We start from the raw sequence: 18,068 nt of genomic DNA, 5'->3' as shown, positions 1-18,068 counted from the left end.
ATCCTAATTCTCTTCAATCTTTTTTGGAATCACAAAGTGGAAATGATGCTATTAGAAAATGATCAAACACGACGAATTTAATGACTAGAGCTGATTTGTGAGTGAGGTGTTGTTTTTCCATTTTCTTTCTTAGTCTTCAAGTGCAAATTGCCAAAAGAAAGTCTGTGTGTCTGAAATGATTAAACATAATTCCTACAGGCCACAAAGCAACTATTCATATTTCCCTCTTTCCTTTTTAATTAAATCTCTTAATTAATTATTTTTTGAGTTATGCTTACACTTCTCAGTCTCTGTAGTCTTCATGTAATTGTCACTGTTCTGGCATTCTGCCAGTAAAGCTTAACATGAACCTTCATTTACATGTTTACTTATCAAGTGCAGCCCTTAATATACAGCATGTCCTTATGGTTTCCTGATGCATGGATGTCTATACAACCATGATAATAATAATATGCAACATCCCAGAGTGCCTTGCATAATAATGAACGGGCAAAATGTGTGTATGTGTGTGCGCCCCTGCGTGTGCATGCACTCGCCAATTGTGCATGCCAATCGTGACGTTTCAGGCCCATCAGTTGTAGCCAGTTTCCATGGTAACACCTCTCGGAGAGCACAGACGTAGGAGAGAGGGGAGAGGACAATTATCGTGGTGGAGGGTGCTGAGAAAGGAAGAGCCCGGGATGATGAGTGTGAAACGGTGTGAGCCGTGGGATGAGACAGATCAAGAAACAGATGCGTGTGTTGTGAGTGAGAGAGCAATTTTGTGTGTATGTGAGTGTGTGTGTGTGAGTCTACATGTTGGTGTGTGTGTTTGCATCCCGGGGTGAGCAGGTGGGATGAAGCACTGGGGTTGTGGTTGTCATGAGATCATACATGAAACAGTTCTATATGTACTGACTGTCACAGAGATGTGAAAGCAGGCATTGTGCAGAGCAGCGGGCGTGTGAACCTGCTTGAATTGGATGTTTCTGTGTTTTGAGTGAGAGCCTCACAGTGAGTCAACAGGAATCTCTAATACAATTTAGTTTCCATGGTGACAGCGGGGAATGATATGTCCTTTTCAAACAGAGGGAAAACGGCAGCTCGAAGCCTCGCTGTTGCTCTGTTTTCTGCCTGAATCATTATTTAGACAAGAGATAACCTGGTAAACCTTACAGAGCCCACAAATGAGTCCCCGAGCCGGCTCCGACACACACTCAGCATCTGTGTTTTGTTTTTTCTTTTCAAATCAGAGGAAAGACTGCTGAGCATAAATATGTTGTGCACATGTACAGCTGCAGTGACATTTTCATCAGTGATCTCTTTCTATGGAGATGAACAACTTAGTTTTGCTATGAATGCAGAGCTCTATAATTTGATGTGTTAGTATTCAGGAGGTATAACGAAAGGTTATCATCCTCTCTTTGCTGCCTCTCCAGTAGAAACTCTTTTCACATCAGCGAGGCATTTTCAGGGAATTCAGTTATTTCAGTGCTTTTTAAGAGGCTGTGTGAATGTGTCTGAAACCACTTCTAAATGCAGCTGTTTTTCCCACAGCTTTCGATGTGGCACTTTGTCTAATGCACCACTCAGTATCCTCGCTTATAAATTCCCCTCATCATCCTCAGAGTTGCATTTTTCTTCTCTAGTGCATCTCTGCCGTTGGCAGAGCATCATGTCTGTATAACACCTCACAGATGGGCAAAACACTGACCCTCAGCAGACAGGAAATAAGAAACTTGGAGATGATCTTTTTGGCATTACTGTTTTATTAGAATATGGCATGAGAATCGCTGTTTATTAACTGTACATCATAGAGTAACCTAATAAATATAAAGTAATCCACCAAATTTACTGTAGCGTACATTGATGATAAATGTATAAAAGACAGATACAAATAGATAAATACATTTTTCTAAAATGCTTTGTTTATAGCAACTACATAATGACATTCAACCGAGCTGTGTTTCTCCCCCTTTCCTCCTGCTCCTGTGCTTTAATAGTGATTGTCCAGACTCAACACACTCACATTGTTGGCAGAGTTTTATAGGTCTAAGTGTCCTGCAATTGTTTGAATGGGAACATCATTTGGAACAAAATGTACTGTCTACTGTGTGTCTTCAGAAACACTGACGGACTATTAAAGTTTGCTTCAGCCGAGCAAATGCTGCAATTTGGTTGAAATTCAAATCACACGCGCGGTTTGAACGGCTCCCTCTAAACTCCTCATTAGTACCAAAGTGACATGAAAGGACTGTGATTGACACAAGAGGTGTGTGTGTGTGTGTGTGTGTGTGTGTGTGTGTGTGTGTGTGTGTGTGTGTGTGTGGTGTAGCTCTACCACAGAGGGACAACGGTAGCAGCACTGAGAACAAAATGTTTTTTTTAAACTTGAAGATCTTCTGCAGTGAAGCTATTATGTGACACTTTGAAAGAATCAGAGGAGAGAAGCTTCCTGAAATGCAAGCGCGTGTCGTGATGTACTGTACATGAACAGGTCACCACCAGTGAAGTTTGAATGCAATATGCGTGTCACTTCTTAGTTTTGGGAAGGGGATAAAGATCTTAAAGACTAGTGATATTCTAGATTTCCATGACTGTCATCAAATCCTCTGAAGAGATCAAAACCAACAATGGCCGTGTAGCAAAAGCTCAGTCTAGCTCATGTGTCATCGAGCTATTAAACTGTCAAACGCAAATCACTGAGCCACACTGTTAGACTGGGAGACATGTTCCTTCATTATGATCAACATGAGCACTGTACTTCATTTTGAATCAATACCAAGTACAGTACAACGTCCCACCGCTGTGAAAACTCACTACGGTGGCAAATGATTATCAATCTGCTGCTGAATATAGTCCCCATGAAATGCACTATTTGCTTCTGTTTTGGTGACAACTTTTGGGAAATTATTTAGCCTTTTTGAATCGTACACAATATGCCTGTGATCCATTTATAAAGACTGACATTAAATGAATTTGAGGGTGAGAGCCACAGACACGATAGGCAAGTGAAAATTGATAGGTTTTAATCTTTTCATGGGATTCGTTGAAATTAAGTAAAATTTAGACCTATTTATCCAGTGGTATTGCTATTTAAATCATATTGGTATCCACTGTCATATATTTCCAATTGAAATATAGTTAAACCTTGCATCAATATGCTAACATACACAAAATGTACAGCAAGGTTATCTGATTAGTATTTAAGTTTCCAGAAGTTATTTTGCCTTTTTAAAAATGCACCTGCATGTTGAAGCGTGAATTTTAAATGTTTTTCTTTTGATATAATTAGAAACTACTTCAATAGGCCGCAGTATTCAAGACATATTTCCCTAAGTGAGTCCCACAGTTTATATATACCAGACATGTCATCATCACCATTTACTACACGTGGAGCCGGCATGACAAACATCACAGTTTGTTCTCAGGCTCCAGAGTTTCTGTTTTTCTACTGATGTTAAAATGACACATTTGAACCATCTCTTATCTACAAATAGGTCAAACTAATGGACACATGATAGCAAAGGCAACGCCAGCAGAGGAAAGGCTCTGCAGTTTACAAATCTTGGTCATCAGCAACATTAGTGTCTTCCGTCTGTCCCCTCTGAAACTGGATGATTGTGGACGTAGCTGACCTCACTGTCTTTACACCTCTGAAATGACTGAAACATTGTCATGGAGTCATTACTGCCTCTCGTGTCCCACTCACTGTTATTACATACACTGAATAACACTGCATCGGCGTGTCTCATGAATCATATTACATTGCTAGTTTGCTGTTTTTAATTGCTTTTTGTACATGAGATTTCTATTCTACCTCGGATCAGAGAAAAGTCGCTGTGCTAAAATGACGATAGTATAGATGAGTAAGAGTAAACTTCACTGGAAATAGGAATAAGGCGCTCCCTGCACACTAAAAAATACAACAGAACTATGTTTTTTTTTTCTATTTTTTCAAGAAAAAAAAAAAAAAAACATTGTGCCAAAATCTAATCTCTGTTAAAGACAGTGAAAATAAAGACAAGGCCTTGCAGTGCCTCAGCGTGTAAGTGAAGATACTGCGAACACTTTCTAGCCTGATCGTTCTTCTTTTCGCTGACTTTGTAATTTGGCACAATGTTTTTCAGATAGAAACTTTTGGCATTATACGTCTGAGCGTGAAGCTCTCTGGAAAGCGTGAACCTAGCATGTAGCATAAAATACGTCCTTACAGCTATGGACATACTTATTTTGAATGCACATTACAAGCACTGAGCCTTGAAGTCAAACCTATGATGAATTCCTTGCTATGTTGGTTATCGTGTGAACTTTTTTGGCAGAGGCTGACGTCAAGGAGATGTTGTGTTGGTCTATGCTTTATCTCCATCCTGGTTAAAAGTGTCTGTTACTTCCCTCCTGGGCCGTCTGCCTTTCTTACAATGCTTTAAAGTTCTCCTGTACAACTGAACCTTACAGTTTTATGTACCTGGAACACAATCAGAGCAGTGGTTTGACATAAGAGGTGTCTATCTTTTTAAATACATGGAATGATACCAGAACAATCCTGCTTTCAGTACATTTTCAAAGTCAGAGATTACAGACATATTCGTTTGTTTTCCAGCCCCTAAGTGTTTGGAGATTCACAGTGACTTGAGCGGCTGGATCAGTAAGAGCAGCATGGGAAAACTCCAGCCCTTCAGTGATATATTGTTATTTCGTATAATGGGTCAAAGGCAACACAAACGCCTGCTGCTTCCTCTTTCTCTTTCATTTCAGTCCTTCGAAAATGTGTCCAGCCATCCTACAGCAGAATCTGGGATAAAGCGATATAATCGAGCGGAGGCAATATCTTTACTTTCACATTATCACTCAGATTGGTCTTCTTGTATTGTCCAAGGTGAGACAGTTGAAAACCCAAGCCAGTGATGGGATATATAGAGAGGAAGAGTTGATGTCTCCATTTGTTCCTCTGTGTCTTTCTTATAGTGTCTTCCTTTTATTCCTCCAGATCTCAGGTCTGTTAGAAGCTCACCAAGGCATAGACCATACTTCAGCGGGAAATAGACTGTGATCAGTAATTGTGCGTTCAAACAACGTCACAACAAATCTGAAAGGCATCACTGAAACCTGACCAAGCAACAGCGTATTGAAAAGACTGTGAATTTCCACTTACCTGTAGAGATAATAGAAGAAAGAGAGCAGATAAAAGCCCAGCTTACACCAGGACTCCTTCTGGCAGTAATTGAGAATGTCGGCGTTCATCACGCTGACAGGATCGTACATGACCTCTGACCCGTCTGCTGGCCGATGAAAGAACCTGAAAAAGCACAGAGGTTTGGCTCACATTCGCACCGGGCCAACAGAAGCTCATCAGACATCTGTTATGGGACCGTACCTCCACAGATGGTAGAAGAGCAGCGGGATATTTAGGCCAAGTGTGACCCACTCTCCAGCACACATGAACATCAGGCAGAAGAGTCCGTGGATGGAATACTCCGGCACCACCAGCTAACCAGAATCGACACAGGGAGTCAGATTATAGTCTGCATGTTACTTCGAGACTGAAATGATTTAGTAATTACGCTACGACAACTCCACGGAAACCGCTGAAACACTCAGCGGTTGCATGTTGTTAATATAACTATTATCTGCGACACTGTGAGGCAAACACTTTCACACAGAAGGTGTTAATGTTACTCTTGGCTCGCTGCTGTTACGAGTGCAAATATAGTTTCAAACGCATGTGGACTGGTTTTTAGATGTTGGTAGAAGTTGATGTAGTTTGATAGATGCTTCAGGTTGCTAAGATTGCTAGCTTGCTTCCAGAATCAACAAGCTGTGAACGCAGCACTGACCATACCATCACCTTTTTCAGATGATATGATCAAACTGTTTGCAATCAGTTTCTTATTTGCAAATCCAGATGCAAATCAGCTGATGTAAGAAATAAGAAATATCTGTGTCTTTAGTTGCTAAATGCTCCATTATGTTCACAAGCTAGTCTCTAGTCTCTGGTGCTGAAACAGCTGCACAGTCAGGTGATCATTCTCAATGATCTAATGTTGATAACAGTAACTTTAATGAGTTTACAACTTTTAAAATTGCCTTTTTTTCTTTGTTTTTCTTTTTTTTCTTTTACACAGCAACCTTCAACTGCTCCAAGCAACTTCTCTGTCCACTGACAGTATTGTTGATGGAAACTTATAGTTTGGGGCCAAATCACCTCTGGGCTGGGTTGGTGTGAACACGATGTCAGACTGAATAATGAAGAGAAATGTCGGTGAGACAGTTAGTTAGTTTAACAGTTTAAAACACGATATTAGTAATAATGACTCAGTAAAAAGGAAAAAGGAAGGAAAGAAAAATATATATACATACACACACACCATACATACACCTACATATACACATATACATACATACACATACACACTCAAAAACACATCCATGTGTATATATACATGCACATACATACACAAACATCAAAACTTAGTGTGGTTAATCACAAACAGAGGGATACAGTTCGGTCATCATCCTGTTCTCTCTGCCTTTTCACCATCACAGCACTCCAGCTGTGGTATAAATAACAAGCCTTCTTGGAATGATGGTGGTAGTAGCACCAGTTCTTGTTCCACTTTCAGGTCATTCATGAAGTGTAAGAAAGGAGTCTACATCTTGTAAAAATCCTCATCTTTACCTCTTCCTGTGGAAGTCAGTCTAACTGCATGACATCTCATTAATCCTTTGTCTAGAATTAGGCTTCTGAATATCCTCCCATTTTAAAGCTTTTACACGTCTGGCTTGCAACAGGCAGAAATTAATTAGCTCGCGTTTCCTTACATTTGCTGGAAAGTCTTCAGGGTATATATGTAATAAACATACTTGAGCTTCAAGGGGAACAGCACTCTCTGTCAATGATTGATCACCCTTGTATTTGAAAATTGATCTGGAAAGAAATTTCTTATTTATTGCATCATGCTCTGCATTTGTGAGCATTGTCATGGTTTTAGCTAAATAAATACATGCATAATTTGCACGTCTGCTTGTTGTCTCCCTCTGCACCAGTTAAAGGTAGTTGAAATTATATTTGCACTGCAGCAAAGATGTTAAACAAATATGTATAATCTCATTTCTTTTTCATGCATTTACACAGTGATGGAGTGGATATGTATGTGGAAAATGATTAAATCAATGAATCAAACTGTCGATCGGCACAAACATCTGTGAATCAGTAGCTACATACAGGTAAACCTCTAATATTTTATTCCCATGACAGCCATTTTTTACCGACTAGCTGTAAATTCAATCATAAAAACATTTGTCTTTCACAGATGTTAAAACACATCGTGGCTCAAAATTATGTTCTCAGAGCTGGTATAAGACAACACTATGCTCTGCACAAATACACGAGTACAGTTAGCATGCTACCTTCCCAGATGAATTAAAGCTATTGTTGTATTATGTGTATTACCTGATATAATAACTGAAGCTTATTTGAGGTCCTCTGTAATGCTATTGAGCATTTTCCAACAAACACAGATCTTCAAAATGGCGTTCTCTTTACAAAAGCCATAACATGCCATAAAAAGAAAAAATAAAGTCACAACACACATACAAGCTACTTCAGTGTTCTCCATCTGTGTGTGTGTGCAGAGCACTGATGGTGGGCTATGAGGAGGGGCTACATGTGAAATGAATCAGTGTGCGTCATGGTCCTCACAATGGCTAGAAAGACAAATGGTCATGCTTGTCTGAGGCTCCTCTGTTTTAGTCATCCACCAGCAGCAGGTGAAAAACAACTATTACTCACTCTGCGAAGCAGGTTGCAGATTCTTTCAATGTTGAGAATCCTTTCCCTCTGTGGAGTGTAAATAAAGTCTCATTAACACCCTGCACATTTCTGGTTTTTTGTCATAAATCTGAAGGCAGAGATAATACTTGATTTTTAAGTTTCAGAGAATTCTGTGGTGCTGACAAATTCTGACACATTTCAGTGGCAAATCAATAAAATGCAGTTCTATCAAATACACAGAGATCCCTGGTTAAATATAAATGCCATGACTATGGTAAAATATGCACGTGTACAATCCATTCTGATTCTCTGTCCTACATACCATACACCTCCACCTCAACCAATGAAAAAACAGTCACATTTGAAAAGGACGGTGACGTTTGGTGCAGACCTTCTGCACCTTGTCTTGTAAACTGGCCTGTTTGGAGGCCTCAGTGAGCAGTTTTAGGAGTGAATGCTGTCCATCTTCTATTGCATCCACTAGCTAAAAGCTAGTGGCCTCTTATGGTGATGCTTTATTTGGGTGCTCATTGATTAGCTAGCAGGGGAAATGAGATGTTTTGCTGCATCCACCTGCATTAATCAGCTTCCATCAGCAGGCTAAGAGATCAGGTATATCACATTCAGGTAAGTAACAAATGGATTGTTTATCTGTTTTTCTTCATTTATTCTGTGAAACAAAAATAGATAGAGTAGATAAGAAGCAGCTATGTGCTATATCTTGAGTGCTTGCCTTATATCAGAATGTGTAAACCATACCGGTGTTTGTTTCCTCTGTTCTTACTGAAGCCTCAGCTGGAAAGACTCTCACACTGTTTGTGTGACATATTGAGTCATCTGTTTTAGTTACAGGCTGATGGCTTCCAGTATTGAGGCCCCTGTGATGTCCGCTCCCTTTAGCTGGAGCTGAAGGCTGCACCTTTTATGAAGCTGTGGACATAAATTCAAACTCCCCTGGTGAACTGGAAGAGGATTTTTGCCCTGAATCTGCAGCATCCAGCCCACAAACCAGACATCGACTCTTCAGCCTCACTGTTAATTTGCAGTTGTTGGTTTTGGCCTGTACTTCTTTTCTTTTTGCTGGCTTCGTGCATCACATCCTTCCATGACACTGAGCTTTAAAATGTGAAGAGCAGAGCTGGACCTTCCAGCTAAGACATTGTACACTGTGTGGTTTGTAATTGCACTCATAAATTGTTGTCCTACAGTAACTCTGCTTGGATTTTACAGCCAGGGGCCTCCCTGAGCTGCCCTAATTAGTGTCAGGTCATCCAGTTCATTCTGAATTTTTAATTGTCCCAACTAAGAAAACACTGAAGACTTTAATCAAAGGCAGTGAAGAAATTTCACAGAGCAAGAGGCAGAGCTAGAGCAAAGAGCGCTGTCGAGTATGCAGTTCAGTTCATAATCTAGTCTAATCTGAGTAAACTCAAATGAAGTGGAAGGTAAGAATAAAACGGTTTTATAGCCACTAACATTACTTTTTGTCAACCAGCCAATCACAGTGTTTTGCACAGTGCCAGTGTGTCTCCTTCTTCGACTGTAACTGTGATTAATGACTGCACACGTGAACCTGATTTGCGAAGTGTGTTTGGTCTCTTCTGTGGTGTTCTTTTGTAATTCCTCCCTCATTGACAAATATTTACGGCTTGTGTCTTTTCTGCAGACTACATCAGCTGAGCGAACACATGTTGCTCTCAGAAATAATTGCTGTTGGTTTTCAAAGGCTGCTGCCATGTTGTACGTCTTCTTCTGTTTGTGCAGTTTATTGATTTGGGGAGAGACTGGCAGCATCACATGTTGGCTGAACATGTTCTCCCTGTGCACATCTGACATGTTGATTAAGATCACATGATTAGGCTGTTTGTGATCGGCTGAAAAAAACACCTGTACAATGTAATGCAATCTAATACAGTAGCCTTGATGCAAATCCGGCTGCCATGAAGCTTGTCATGTTCAATATTCCTTTATTCCACATCTCAAACAACAGAGCTACTGCATTGGGTTGTTTTACAGGTGTTGCCATTATTGTGTCCACCCCCTGTAGCTGGCGTGCCTCCACACTCCCACCGACGGCTTTCACAGTTTCCTCTCCCACTCCTCATCACTTTGCAGTTCAGATGCAGGTTCACATGATCGCTAGAACATTAGCTAACTTGTGAAAAAGACATTCACAGCTGCTGCTAACTTGCTAAATGAATAATGGCATTTTTTTCCACTATTGACTCATGATAATGTTATTTTATGCTGTGCACAAGATTAAGAGAGAAGCATGCACACTGCACATAAGCAAAACTGCAAGGGGGGAGACAAAAGCTCACTAATTAATTTATGACTTTAGGTCCTTTTTTTTAGCCAGGAAAATGTTTCACTTTTGAGCATCATTTTCAAATGTGACTCAAGCAGACGAGTTTGTTCTTGTCTTGTTCCACTTTTCTTGTGGCTACAGCACAATATCTCAATGTATAAACAGAGGCTTCATTTGCATCAATCTCTTTAATTGATTAAGCCAACGAGCCGGCGTCTTTGTGGAAGGCTGATTGCTTCAATCTGCATACAAATGAGCATTCAAGGCACACGTTGCCTGGATGCTGCTGCTGCAATCACCTGGAAGCTTGGATTAGTGGCAAGTGTTTTCAAAGTAGAACAAATATTTGATGTTGTTAAATTAATGGAGAGGCTAAATGTAGCTGAAGAAAACAGTTGGAGGATTTCACTTCGTTTCGACCTTCATTTACATGAAATACAATGTTTGCCTTTCCAGTGTGACTGCACTGTGCTGTGGGTCTCCCATCAAACACCATTAATTATAAGCTCTTTATGAGGAGCCTGTGAGCTCCCGTTTGGAAATTTGTAATATTGACTTTAGATTAAATTCAGGCTTATATACACCAGTTTTGGAGCGAAACCCTCAGTTTGTTCTCAGTCTTTACGTGTAGATCATTGCGGGGTTTTCTTGAAACTAAAAAGAAGGGATTTCTGTGTGCACACGAGGGTTTGATCATTGTTGAAAGAAGTGAAGCAGCAGGGTTCTTACCGCTCTGGTGGGATTGCTCTGATCAATGGGGTTTTTGAAGTCTGTGCGAAGCTCATCAAACGCAATGATCTGAAAAATAACCGACATGCGAGTTTGCCTTCGCTTAGTTCTCTTTAAAATACCAGTGAATGCACATGCTGGAACTGTACTGTACACAGATCAGACAAAGACACAGTTGTTATCATTTCAACACTATGGAGAAAATCCCAGCCTGTTGTACAGAATCATTGCTCTGCGATGGGAACTTGGAACAGCTGACTGAACTGCACGCTCACTACATCTCGTACAGCTGCAGCCACATTGTTCACTTTGCCAGAGCACACATGGTGATTAAATGGTGAATGAGTGCATGTGTAAGTATTTACAGCCTGGCTCTTTCTCCTTACACTTCATATGAGCTCCTATTGTTTTTATACCAAGTGTCTTTTTTTTCTACCCCCATGTTGTCACACATTATTGATTGGGATTTGATCATTTTTTCCCCATTGTCCATCTCCTCTAAAATTATACATGTCTTTTTTTGGATATTAAAGTTCACATTAAAAACTCCATGGAGTCACAGACGACTGTCAAAGGAACTCATTTTATAATTACTATTAGCTTTGGAAGGGTTCATTTGCAAAAACAGATATCTCTGTTTTTATTTATTTCCCTCAATCATAAGGGGTTTTCTGCACACTCCAAGAAATATCATTCAGACTTGTGTTGGTTTGTTTTGATTAGATATCTGAAAGAAAAAAAAATAAAATAATAATAATAATTTTCATGTTTTTTTAATCATGCATTGAAGGAAATATCATTCAAACTGTTCTTGTTTATTTATTTCAAATGTATCTGTTGTTGCAAATGAGCTCGTCATTAAGTTATTCATGATCTCTTAAAAGCCACCAAATGACACTTTGTTCCAAAAAAAATGGTTATATCTAATGCAAAATTTAGAGTCTGTGGAAAAAAGGATTGTGGTATGCTGGAGGTCTGTTTAAAATCTTGCATTGCTTTGTTTCTTTGGCTCTTGTAGTAAAATATCAATATATATTAAATTGAGGACAAGAAAGCAAAATCATTGTCACTGCACTGATAGCTCTCTGACTGTTCAGCGTGAGGCGATTATAGATGATCATTGTTATCACCAGCTCCCTGCTTAATAGCTCTATAAAAACACTAATAATTCTCTGAATAAAGGCCACCTGCTGTGCTTGTCATCACTTCAGGTTTTAAACAGAGAAGCTTCGCTCTGACAGCTCATTGAAAAGCAATAAAAAACAGACATTATTTGCAGATAAGTGAGCATCTGACTTGCGTCCACAATGACTGATAAAATGAAAACATTTCAATCTGTTTGAGATCGAAACACCCCTGGTGGTCATTTCCCCGTTCGAGGCTATACGGCTCTCCCTCGGCTTCTTTCACGCTTAGCTCTGTTGTAAACAGATGCAGTTTCCATGGCGACATGGTGAGCCCCTCAGTGGGCTCCATGGTTACTATAGCAGTGAACAAACGTTCTGATTGGTTGTGAGCTACATAGAATTGGGGTGATGTACCCGTGGGTGGAAGCAGACTGGGGGAAGGGGTGAACAAAATCAGTTTGATAAGCGTCTCAATCACATGGTTGAGCGCCGAGCCAGACGCACGCTTCTCCCCGTCTCTTTTCACACACAGACACACTGACTGACTCATATGTAGTCTCACCCACTTAGTCAATTGGTACGTTAGTCATTTCAAGTCTTATATTCATAATGATATGTTTTGTATTTCACGTTGTTCCTGCCTCCGGGGATCGAATGTTAAAGGTGAGAGATCAAAGCAAAGTGTTTGTTGAGTTGGCACTTGTGTAACCAGAACATCGAGTGCACCAGTGTCCGGCGATATGTGCGCAACTTCCATTTAAAATGCCGCGAGCAGACAGATTCACAAGTCTGGCAGTGAGATTTATGATCGCTGTGTTTTGCTGCCTCCCTGTACTCATTTCATGCAGTTTGCTGAACCCTGAACACCTTGTTTGAGGAGCTGTTTGTTGTCAGTTCTCCGGGAACGTAGGTTGATTTAATGTGGAGGGATGGAGCCGGTTGGAGTCTTTTTGTTGAGGGTCTAAGGGTCAGACGGTCTGCAGTTAATTATACTAGTGATAAACCAGCATGGAAGCAGGCCTCTTAAAGGCACTGTATGGAAATAGATGAAAAGAATCATACAAATTTAGATTCAATTTTCAGACTCATGCAGACTCAGGTATAATGTGGTCAAAATTCATCTCTAGCCAGCTAATCATCATCTTCACAGCTAGATGTTTGAAATGAAAGGGAACAAAGTGTCATTTGGTGGCTGTTAAGAGGCAATTCAAAACGTCAGTCACAGTGAAGTACAATTACACTGGAGTTTTCTTTGTGATCCAGCTGACATATTTCTGCATGTCATTACCTCTGGAGGACCTGAGCGAGGTGTGTGTGTGTGTGTGTGTGTGTGTGTGTGTGTGTGTGTGTGCCGTGTTCCTGTCAGTGTTCTTCAACTGTGTGTAGGTGGATGTGTTTGTCTGCCTGCGTGGGACGGAGCGTTCACAGGTCCTACGTGTGCCCATTTTAGTTTCAGCGTGTGTGCAGTGGTTCCAGGGTGCACAGTGCTACTCACCTGCCATATGACAAAGAAGATGAGAGCAGCGCACAGCACCAAGGTGAGCATGTAGCAGAAGGCCGCAAAGGTGAACGCCATGGCTGTGCCAGCCAGCCTGACGGTGAGATGGGTCGAGAGAGAGAAAGGGAACTTGCCCTTGCTCTCTGCCTCTCTTTTGGCTATTGCCCACTCTCCCTCCTTCTTTTAGAGGAGGTTATTGTCTGTTTTCCCCTCCGACGCGGGCTGAGTCTGAGCCGTCCAGGTAGGTAAAGCCCTCAGTTTTAGTAACAATCAATAATCATCTTGAGCAGTGGCTTTGCTGCTTCCTCTCGTGCTCTGTCTTTGTCTCTTCTTGTGTGTGTGTCACAGCAGGACGACCCCTTTCTGGCTTTGATTTAGGAAGCACTTATATCTGTTCTGAGCCACAGTTGTCTGTTGTTGGCCTGATGCTCCTCTTTTCAGTCTCTGACAGGCAAAATGTCTGTCTCCTCCTCTTCCATGTAGTTTCTCTTTAGACAAAGCCTACACATTTTTTTTCCCCCTCACAGTAACGCAAACCACAAAGTGTCTGACTGACACGCTGACAACAGAAGCACAGGATTCTTGTCGATACTAAGCACGGCACTGCGTTTTAAAGACAGTGAGGTTTTTTTTTGTCTAATGTGGTTATGGCTTGTGATAGTTCAGGAGTTTGTCTTATGGCTTTCAGTTCATCTGTTGCTCTAATTCAAGAACACCATCAATGACGTACATCTCTAAATCGCATTTTACACATTTGTAAACAACCATAGTTTGCAGATTAGCTGTGAGTTATTATTTACAGAGACAGTCTCTTGGTTTATTACTTATTTTATTACTGAATATTTGAGCAGTGATTTACCTCCACATAAACACGATCATGTGCTGAAGATACAAGGTATTGCTTTGCATATTAGACATTATTTATATTCTGACAAAGCAATTTACTGGTTGCAAATAGAAATAAATCAGTGAGCCAGCAAACGTCGGAATCAGGTTTGAAATGAAACAACAATTTAACATTGCAAAGCCAAAATCACACATCCGAGAGGACTTACAAATACAAGAGCACAACATTGATAGTTTCAGTTAGCACGGATCAATGTCTCGGCTGATCTTAATATCGAGGAGAGAATACCTGTGCCTGGTTGGAGACGTGTCTGCCACTGTACAGTCCACTCTGTCCTCGTCACTGTCAATTTGGGTCGGCACCATGTCAGAATTCTCTGCTCTGCATCTTTCCCTCAGACGCATCCCTCAGATTTCTCCAAAAGCATTTAGATTTGTCTTTGCTGACGCGCAGGGTAAACTATTCTATTCTGGGGAAGGGGAAAACGGGGGAAATTCTAACCAGAAACCTGCACAACATCTACATGTTGAGTCGCATTTATTCTGATTTTGAAATCACTCCAGTTGTTAAGCAAAAAATCTCCACAGCCCTCAGAAGTCATAAGTTAATTAGTCCACCTTCCTATTGTCTCCCCTTTCCTGATTTGCCTTGCTTTCTTTCTAAAATCTCCTTTCTTTTTTATCTTTTCCAGAGATTTTAAAAACAGACCTGAATGTATTTCCTGAGTCTACTGTCTCGGTCTGTCTCTTCCTCAGTTTCTTAGACTGCGAGAGAAATATTTCTATCACGCTTGATGTTATAACAGTCAGCCAATAGCGTCGCTCTGTCTCCCTCCCTCTCTTATTTGCTCTCTCTCTTCCCCTCGCTCTCCTCCTCCTTGTCTGTCAGTCTCCCTCTCTCTTGCATTTATACATTTCCATAATCCCTTGTTCCCCAGAGAGTGTTGAGGGGGCAGGGCAGGCTGCAAATGTTTTTCCTTTTGTCTGCATCTCTCTCTTTCTCTCTCTTCCTCTCTTTCTATCTCTCTCCCTCAGTCCCTTATTTCTTCCCACCAAAGCTTTCAGTCATCCGTCATTTCATGAAATGTGAGTCTGATTCCTGAAGGGTGTTGCTCTCGATCACCTGTCATTTCTTTCAGTTCTCTGCTCTATTAGCTGTTCACTCAACATCTATTATACAGCTCCATTTCTCTTTGTTCTTTCTCGTTTTTTTTGCTTTTAATGTGCATTCTGCCACATCTTCTGTTAAGTATATATGATATTATCTTGGCCATTCTCCTGACAAACTCTGTGAGGGTTGACGGCATCACAAAAGCACCGATACTTCACCGATAAGTCCTTCACCTCTGTCTCAGTACTGTCATACTTCTCTGCTGTTTAATGGAAATGTCAGGACAGGTTTGTTGTGGTGACGTAATGCAGCGGTTCTCATCCTTTTTGTCTGACCTAGCCACATCCGATCAGATGAGCTCAAATACCCCTTCATCAACACCACCTGTTAAGTAGCAACTATGTTCTTTACTGGTTATTTAACACCATCAGGTCTATAAAAATGGATCTTGTCACACTATTTTTTTTTTTATAGAACTGAACTGTCAAAGTCTGGTCAAGCTTGCCCTCGTACTAATAGACCTACCTGAAGCTTCACATTCCAACTATTTGTCAATCAGCTATTTCACCTGTTTACTACTTTTATCTAGTTGTTACAACTGTTAATCCATTACTTTTAACTATTTCAGTTATCCTACTTTTAGATAACGATGTCACCAGTTTATCTGTTATCATCAATTAACCGACAAGAGTTTACCAACAGGCCTACTTTAACTATTTCAACCTGCTTATCCACCATTTTTCAGCTAACTAGGCCTATTTCAACTGCGTATGTATTAACTATTTCATCTTTTCTGCTCGTTTGCTAACTCCCTGAACACACACTCGACATCACCTGCTCTTTTACAGCGACTCAGGCTGGCTACTGTAAGCATCAGTTCAGCATCACCCCAGTTTGCAGGCTGATCCTATTTGGCTGTTTATTTTCCTCCTCCACACAAATATGTGGATATGTTAAATCAAATTATCATTTCTATTTTCTTTAGTCATGTTAATTCATTTCCCACATACCTCCCAGCGACTGCAGGAGTACCCCCTGAGGTAAAAGTACCCCTGTTGGGAATCACTTATGTAATTGATCCAGATGGGGAGTATCAGTGCTTTGTGGGAGACAGGAAACAGACCATCTCTGAATACTGCCAGCTCCTGAATACTTTCCCTGGTACAATATAACAGCTTGTTAGCCAACCAGCTGCAGACTCTTGGAGAGCCCTTTTCAGTGGTGAATTGGTAAATTCATTCACACTGTCATAACCCAGACTGGCCAGATCATAGCAAATCTTCAAAAACTGATCAGGATTGTCACCCTGCAGAGCAACAGCCTCGTGTTTAAATCTGCAATGAATGATTATTTGGCCACTTAGAGGGAGTGGAAACAAGATGTGAACACAGTACTATGGCATATTATGTTAGAGAAGAGTTGCCTCTACAGGGGAGGATGCAGAGCAACACCATTCACTTGGAGTTATGTTTCTGTCCACCCAATGAATGTAAGCTTAATATTCTCTCTGCTTTTAGCTTTATTTTGCTCTCCACCAACTTCTGAGAAAAACATGCTGATAAATGCTTCACTTTGTTAACCAGCTAGGAATCATCTTTTCTGTGCTGGGCATGTAGTGCACAGTGGGTTTTGTTGTTGTCTTCTGCAGCCAGTAAAACGATGCTGATTAGAGCAAATCAAAACAGTAAATCTGTGGGCTGGAAAACCAAAATAAAGAGCTCAAAGATGCTTTAAAGCTCCTGAGAGCTGAGGTGAACTGCAGTCAGGTGATAACTCTGTGAGGGTTCATCACTGCAACAGACACATTTTACATACATATGATCCATTGTTCATATGAAGCTACTGATTAAAGCTGCTTTAAAAAGAATCTGAGCAGATTTTGGTCTTATCCTTCTGTTTCAAACTTTTTTCTTTTTCTCTTTTGGGGATTGTGGCAGCAGAGCCCTCAGAGTTGGGAAATAGATGATTTCATGTGTATTCATCTGGGCTTTAGTTGACTTAGAGCGTAGAAATGAGCTTATGTGAACCTCCTCAGGCTTTTGTCAGTTTCTCATTATGTCAGATTTTAAACTGTCAGGTTTGCTGGATCGCTCCAATCAGAGAAACACTTGTACATGATATATCAATAATAATTTTCAGGACTTTTAGACACTGACCAACAGAAATCAATCATTGTAGGACAACAAAATCTCTAAAAACTGAGAGAAATGAATGAACGAAAGGATGGTATGCTGCACGTGTCCTACAGGGCACATTGCTGATCCACACAGTTACATGACTGTATATACATAGCCTGGTTCCAGATCTCTGATTCACCGCCCACATCTTAAAGAAATGGCAGCTCAGTGTGATTATCAGGACAGTATATGGACAGCACATATCAGTAAATATGGCTGATGGCTTATCATGAAGATGTGATGTGAAGAATGTAATCTGGGTTACTGCACAGAGCAGTGATGGATGGTTTTCAGCAATCTGGGTTAGTGTGTTAGCCATTTTAATGGTTAAGCAGAGGTTGCAGGTCTATTCTGGTTTACCATGTTGTTGATGGTTGGGGATTCCCCGCATTGTGGTCAAACTGCGTCGAGGTGTTATTTATGATGTAAATTACTTTCTCACTTCTATTATTCCTAAAGAAAAATAGGCTGTTAGCCTGACAAAGACAGAAACAACAGTGAATGAGAAACACACAGATT

General features: G+C 40.7%; 1 protein-coding gene across 1 annotated transcript; it reads right to left on the bottom strand.

The window, feature by feature from the left end:
* Positions 1–1,725: 1,725 nt before the first annotated feature.
* cnih2 (cornichon family AMPA receptor auxiliary protein 2) lies at positions 1,726–15,144 on the bottom strand. The gene is made up of 6 exons (XM_076749814.1): positions 13,413–15,144; positions 10,791–10,859; positions 7,772–7,819; positions 5,357–5,469; positions 5,135–5,278; positions 1,726–5,009 (listed from the first exon to the last, which is right to left on the bottom strand). The coding sequence occupies exons 1-6, from the start codon at positions 13,491–13,493 to the stop codon at positions 4,982–4,984; spliced, it is 483 nt and encodes a 160-aa protein (XP_076605929.1). The 5' UTR covers positions 13,494–15,144; the 3' UTR covers positions 1,726–4,981.
* Positions 15,145–18,068: the final 2,924 nt, after the last annotated feature.

The sequence above is a fragment of the Chaetodon auriga genome, chromosome 15, assembly GCF_051107435.1.
Source record: "Chaetodon auriga isolate fChaAug3 chromosome 15, fChaAug3.hap1, whole genome shotgun sequence".
NCBI classification, from domain to species: domain Eukaryota; kingdom Metazoa; phylum Chordata; class Actinopteri; order Chaetodontiformes; family Chaetodontidae; genus Chaetodon; species Chaetodon auriga.
This window is presented reverse-complemented; position numbering and strand designations above follow the sequence as displayed.

What these genes read in the sequence shown, in the direction of transcription:
- cnih2 (XM_076749814.1), bottom strand. Translation starts at nt 13,493, where the DNA reads ATGGCGTTCACCTTTGCGGCCTTCTGCTACATGCTCACCTTGGTGCTG. An exon ending in CTCTTCTACCATCTGTGGAG is followed by an intron (nt 5,279 to 5,356) that starts GTACGGTCCCAT and finishes GTGCTTTTTCAG; the next exon opens with GTTCTTTCATCGGCCAGCAG. An exon ending in TTCTTCTATTATCTCTACAG is followed by an intron (nt 5,010 to 5,134) that starts GTAAGTGGAAAT and finishes TTCCCGCTGAAG; the next exon opens with TATGGTCTATGCCTTGGTGA.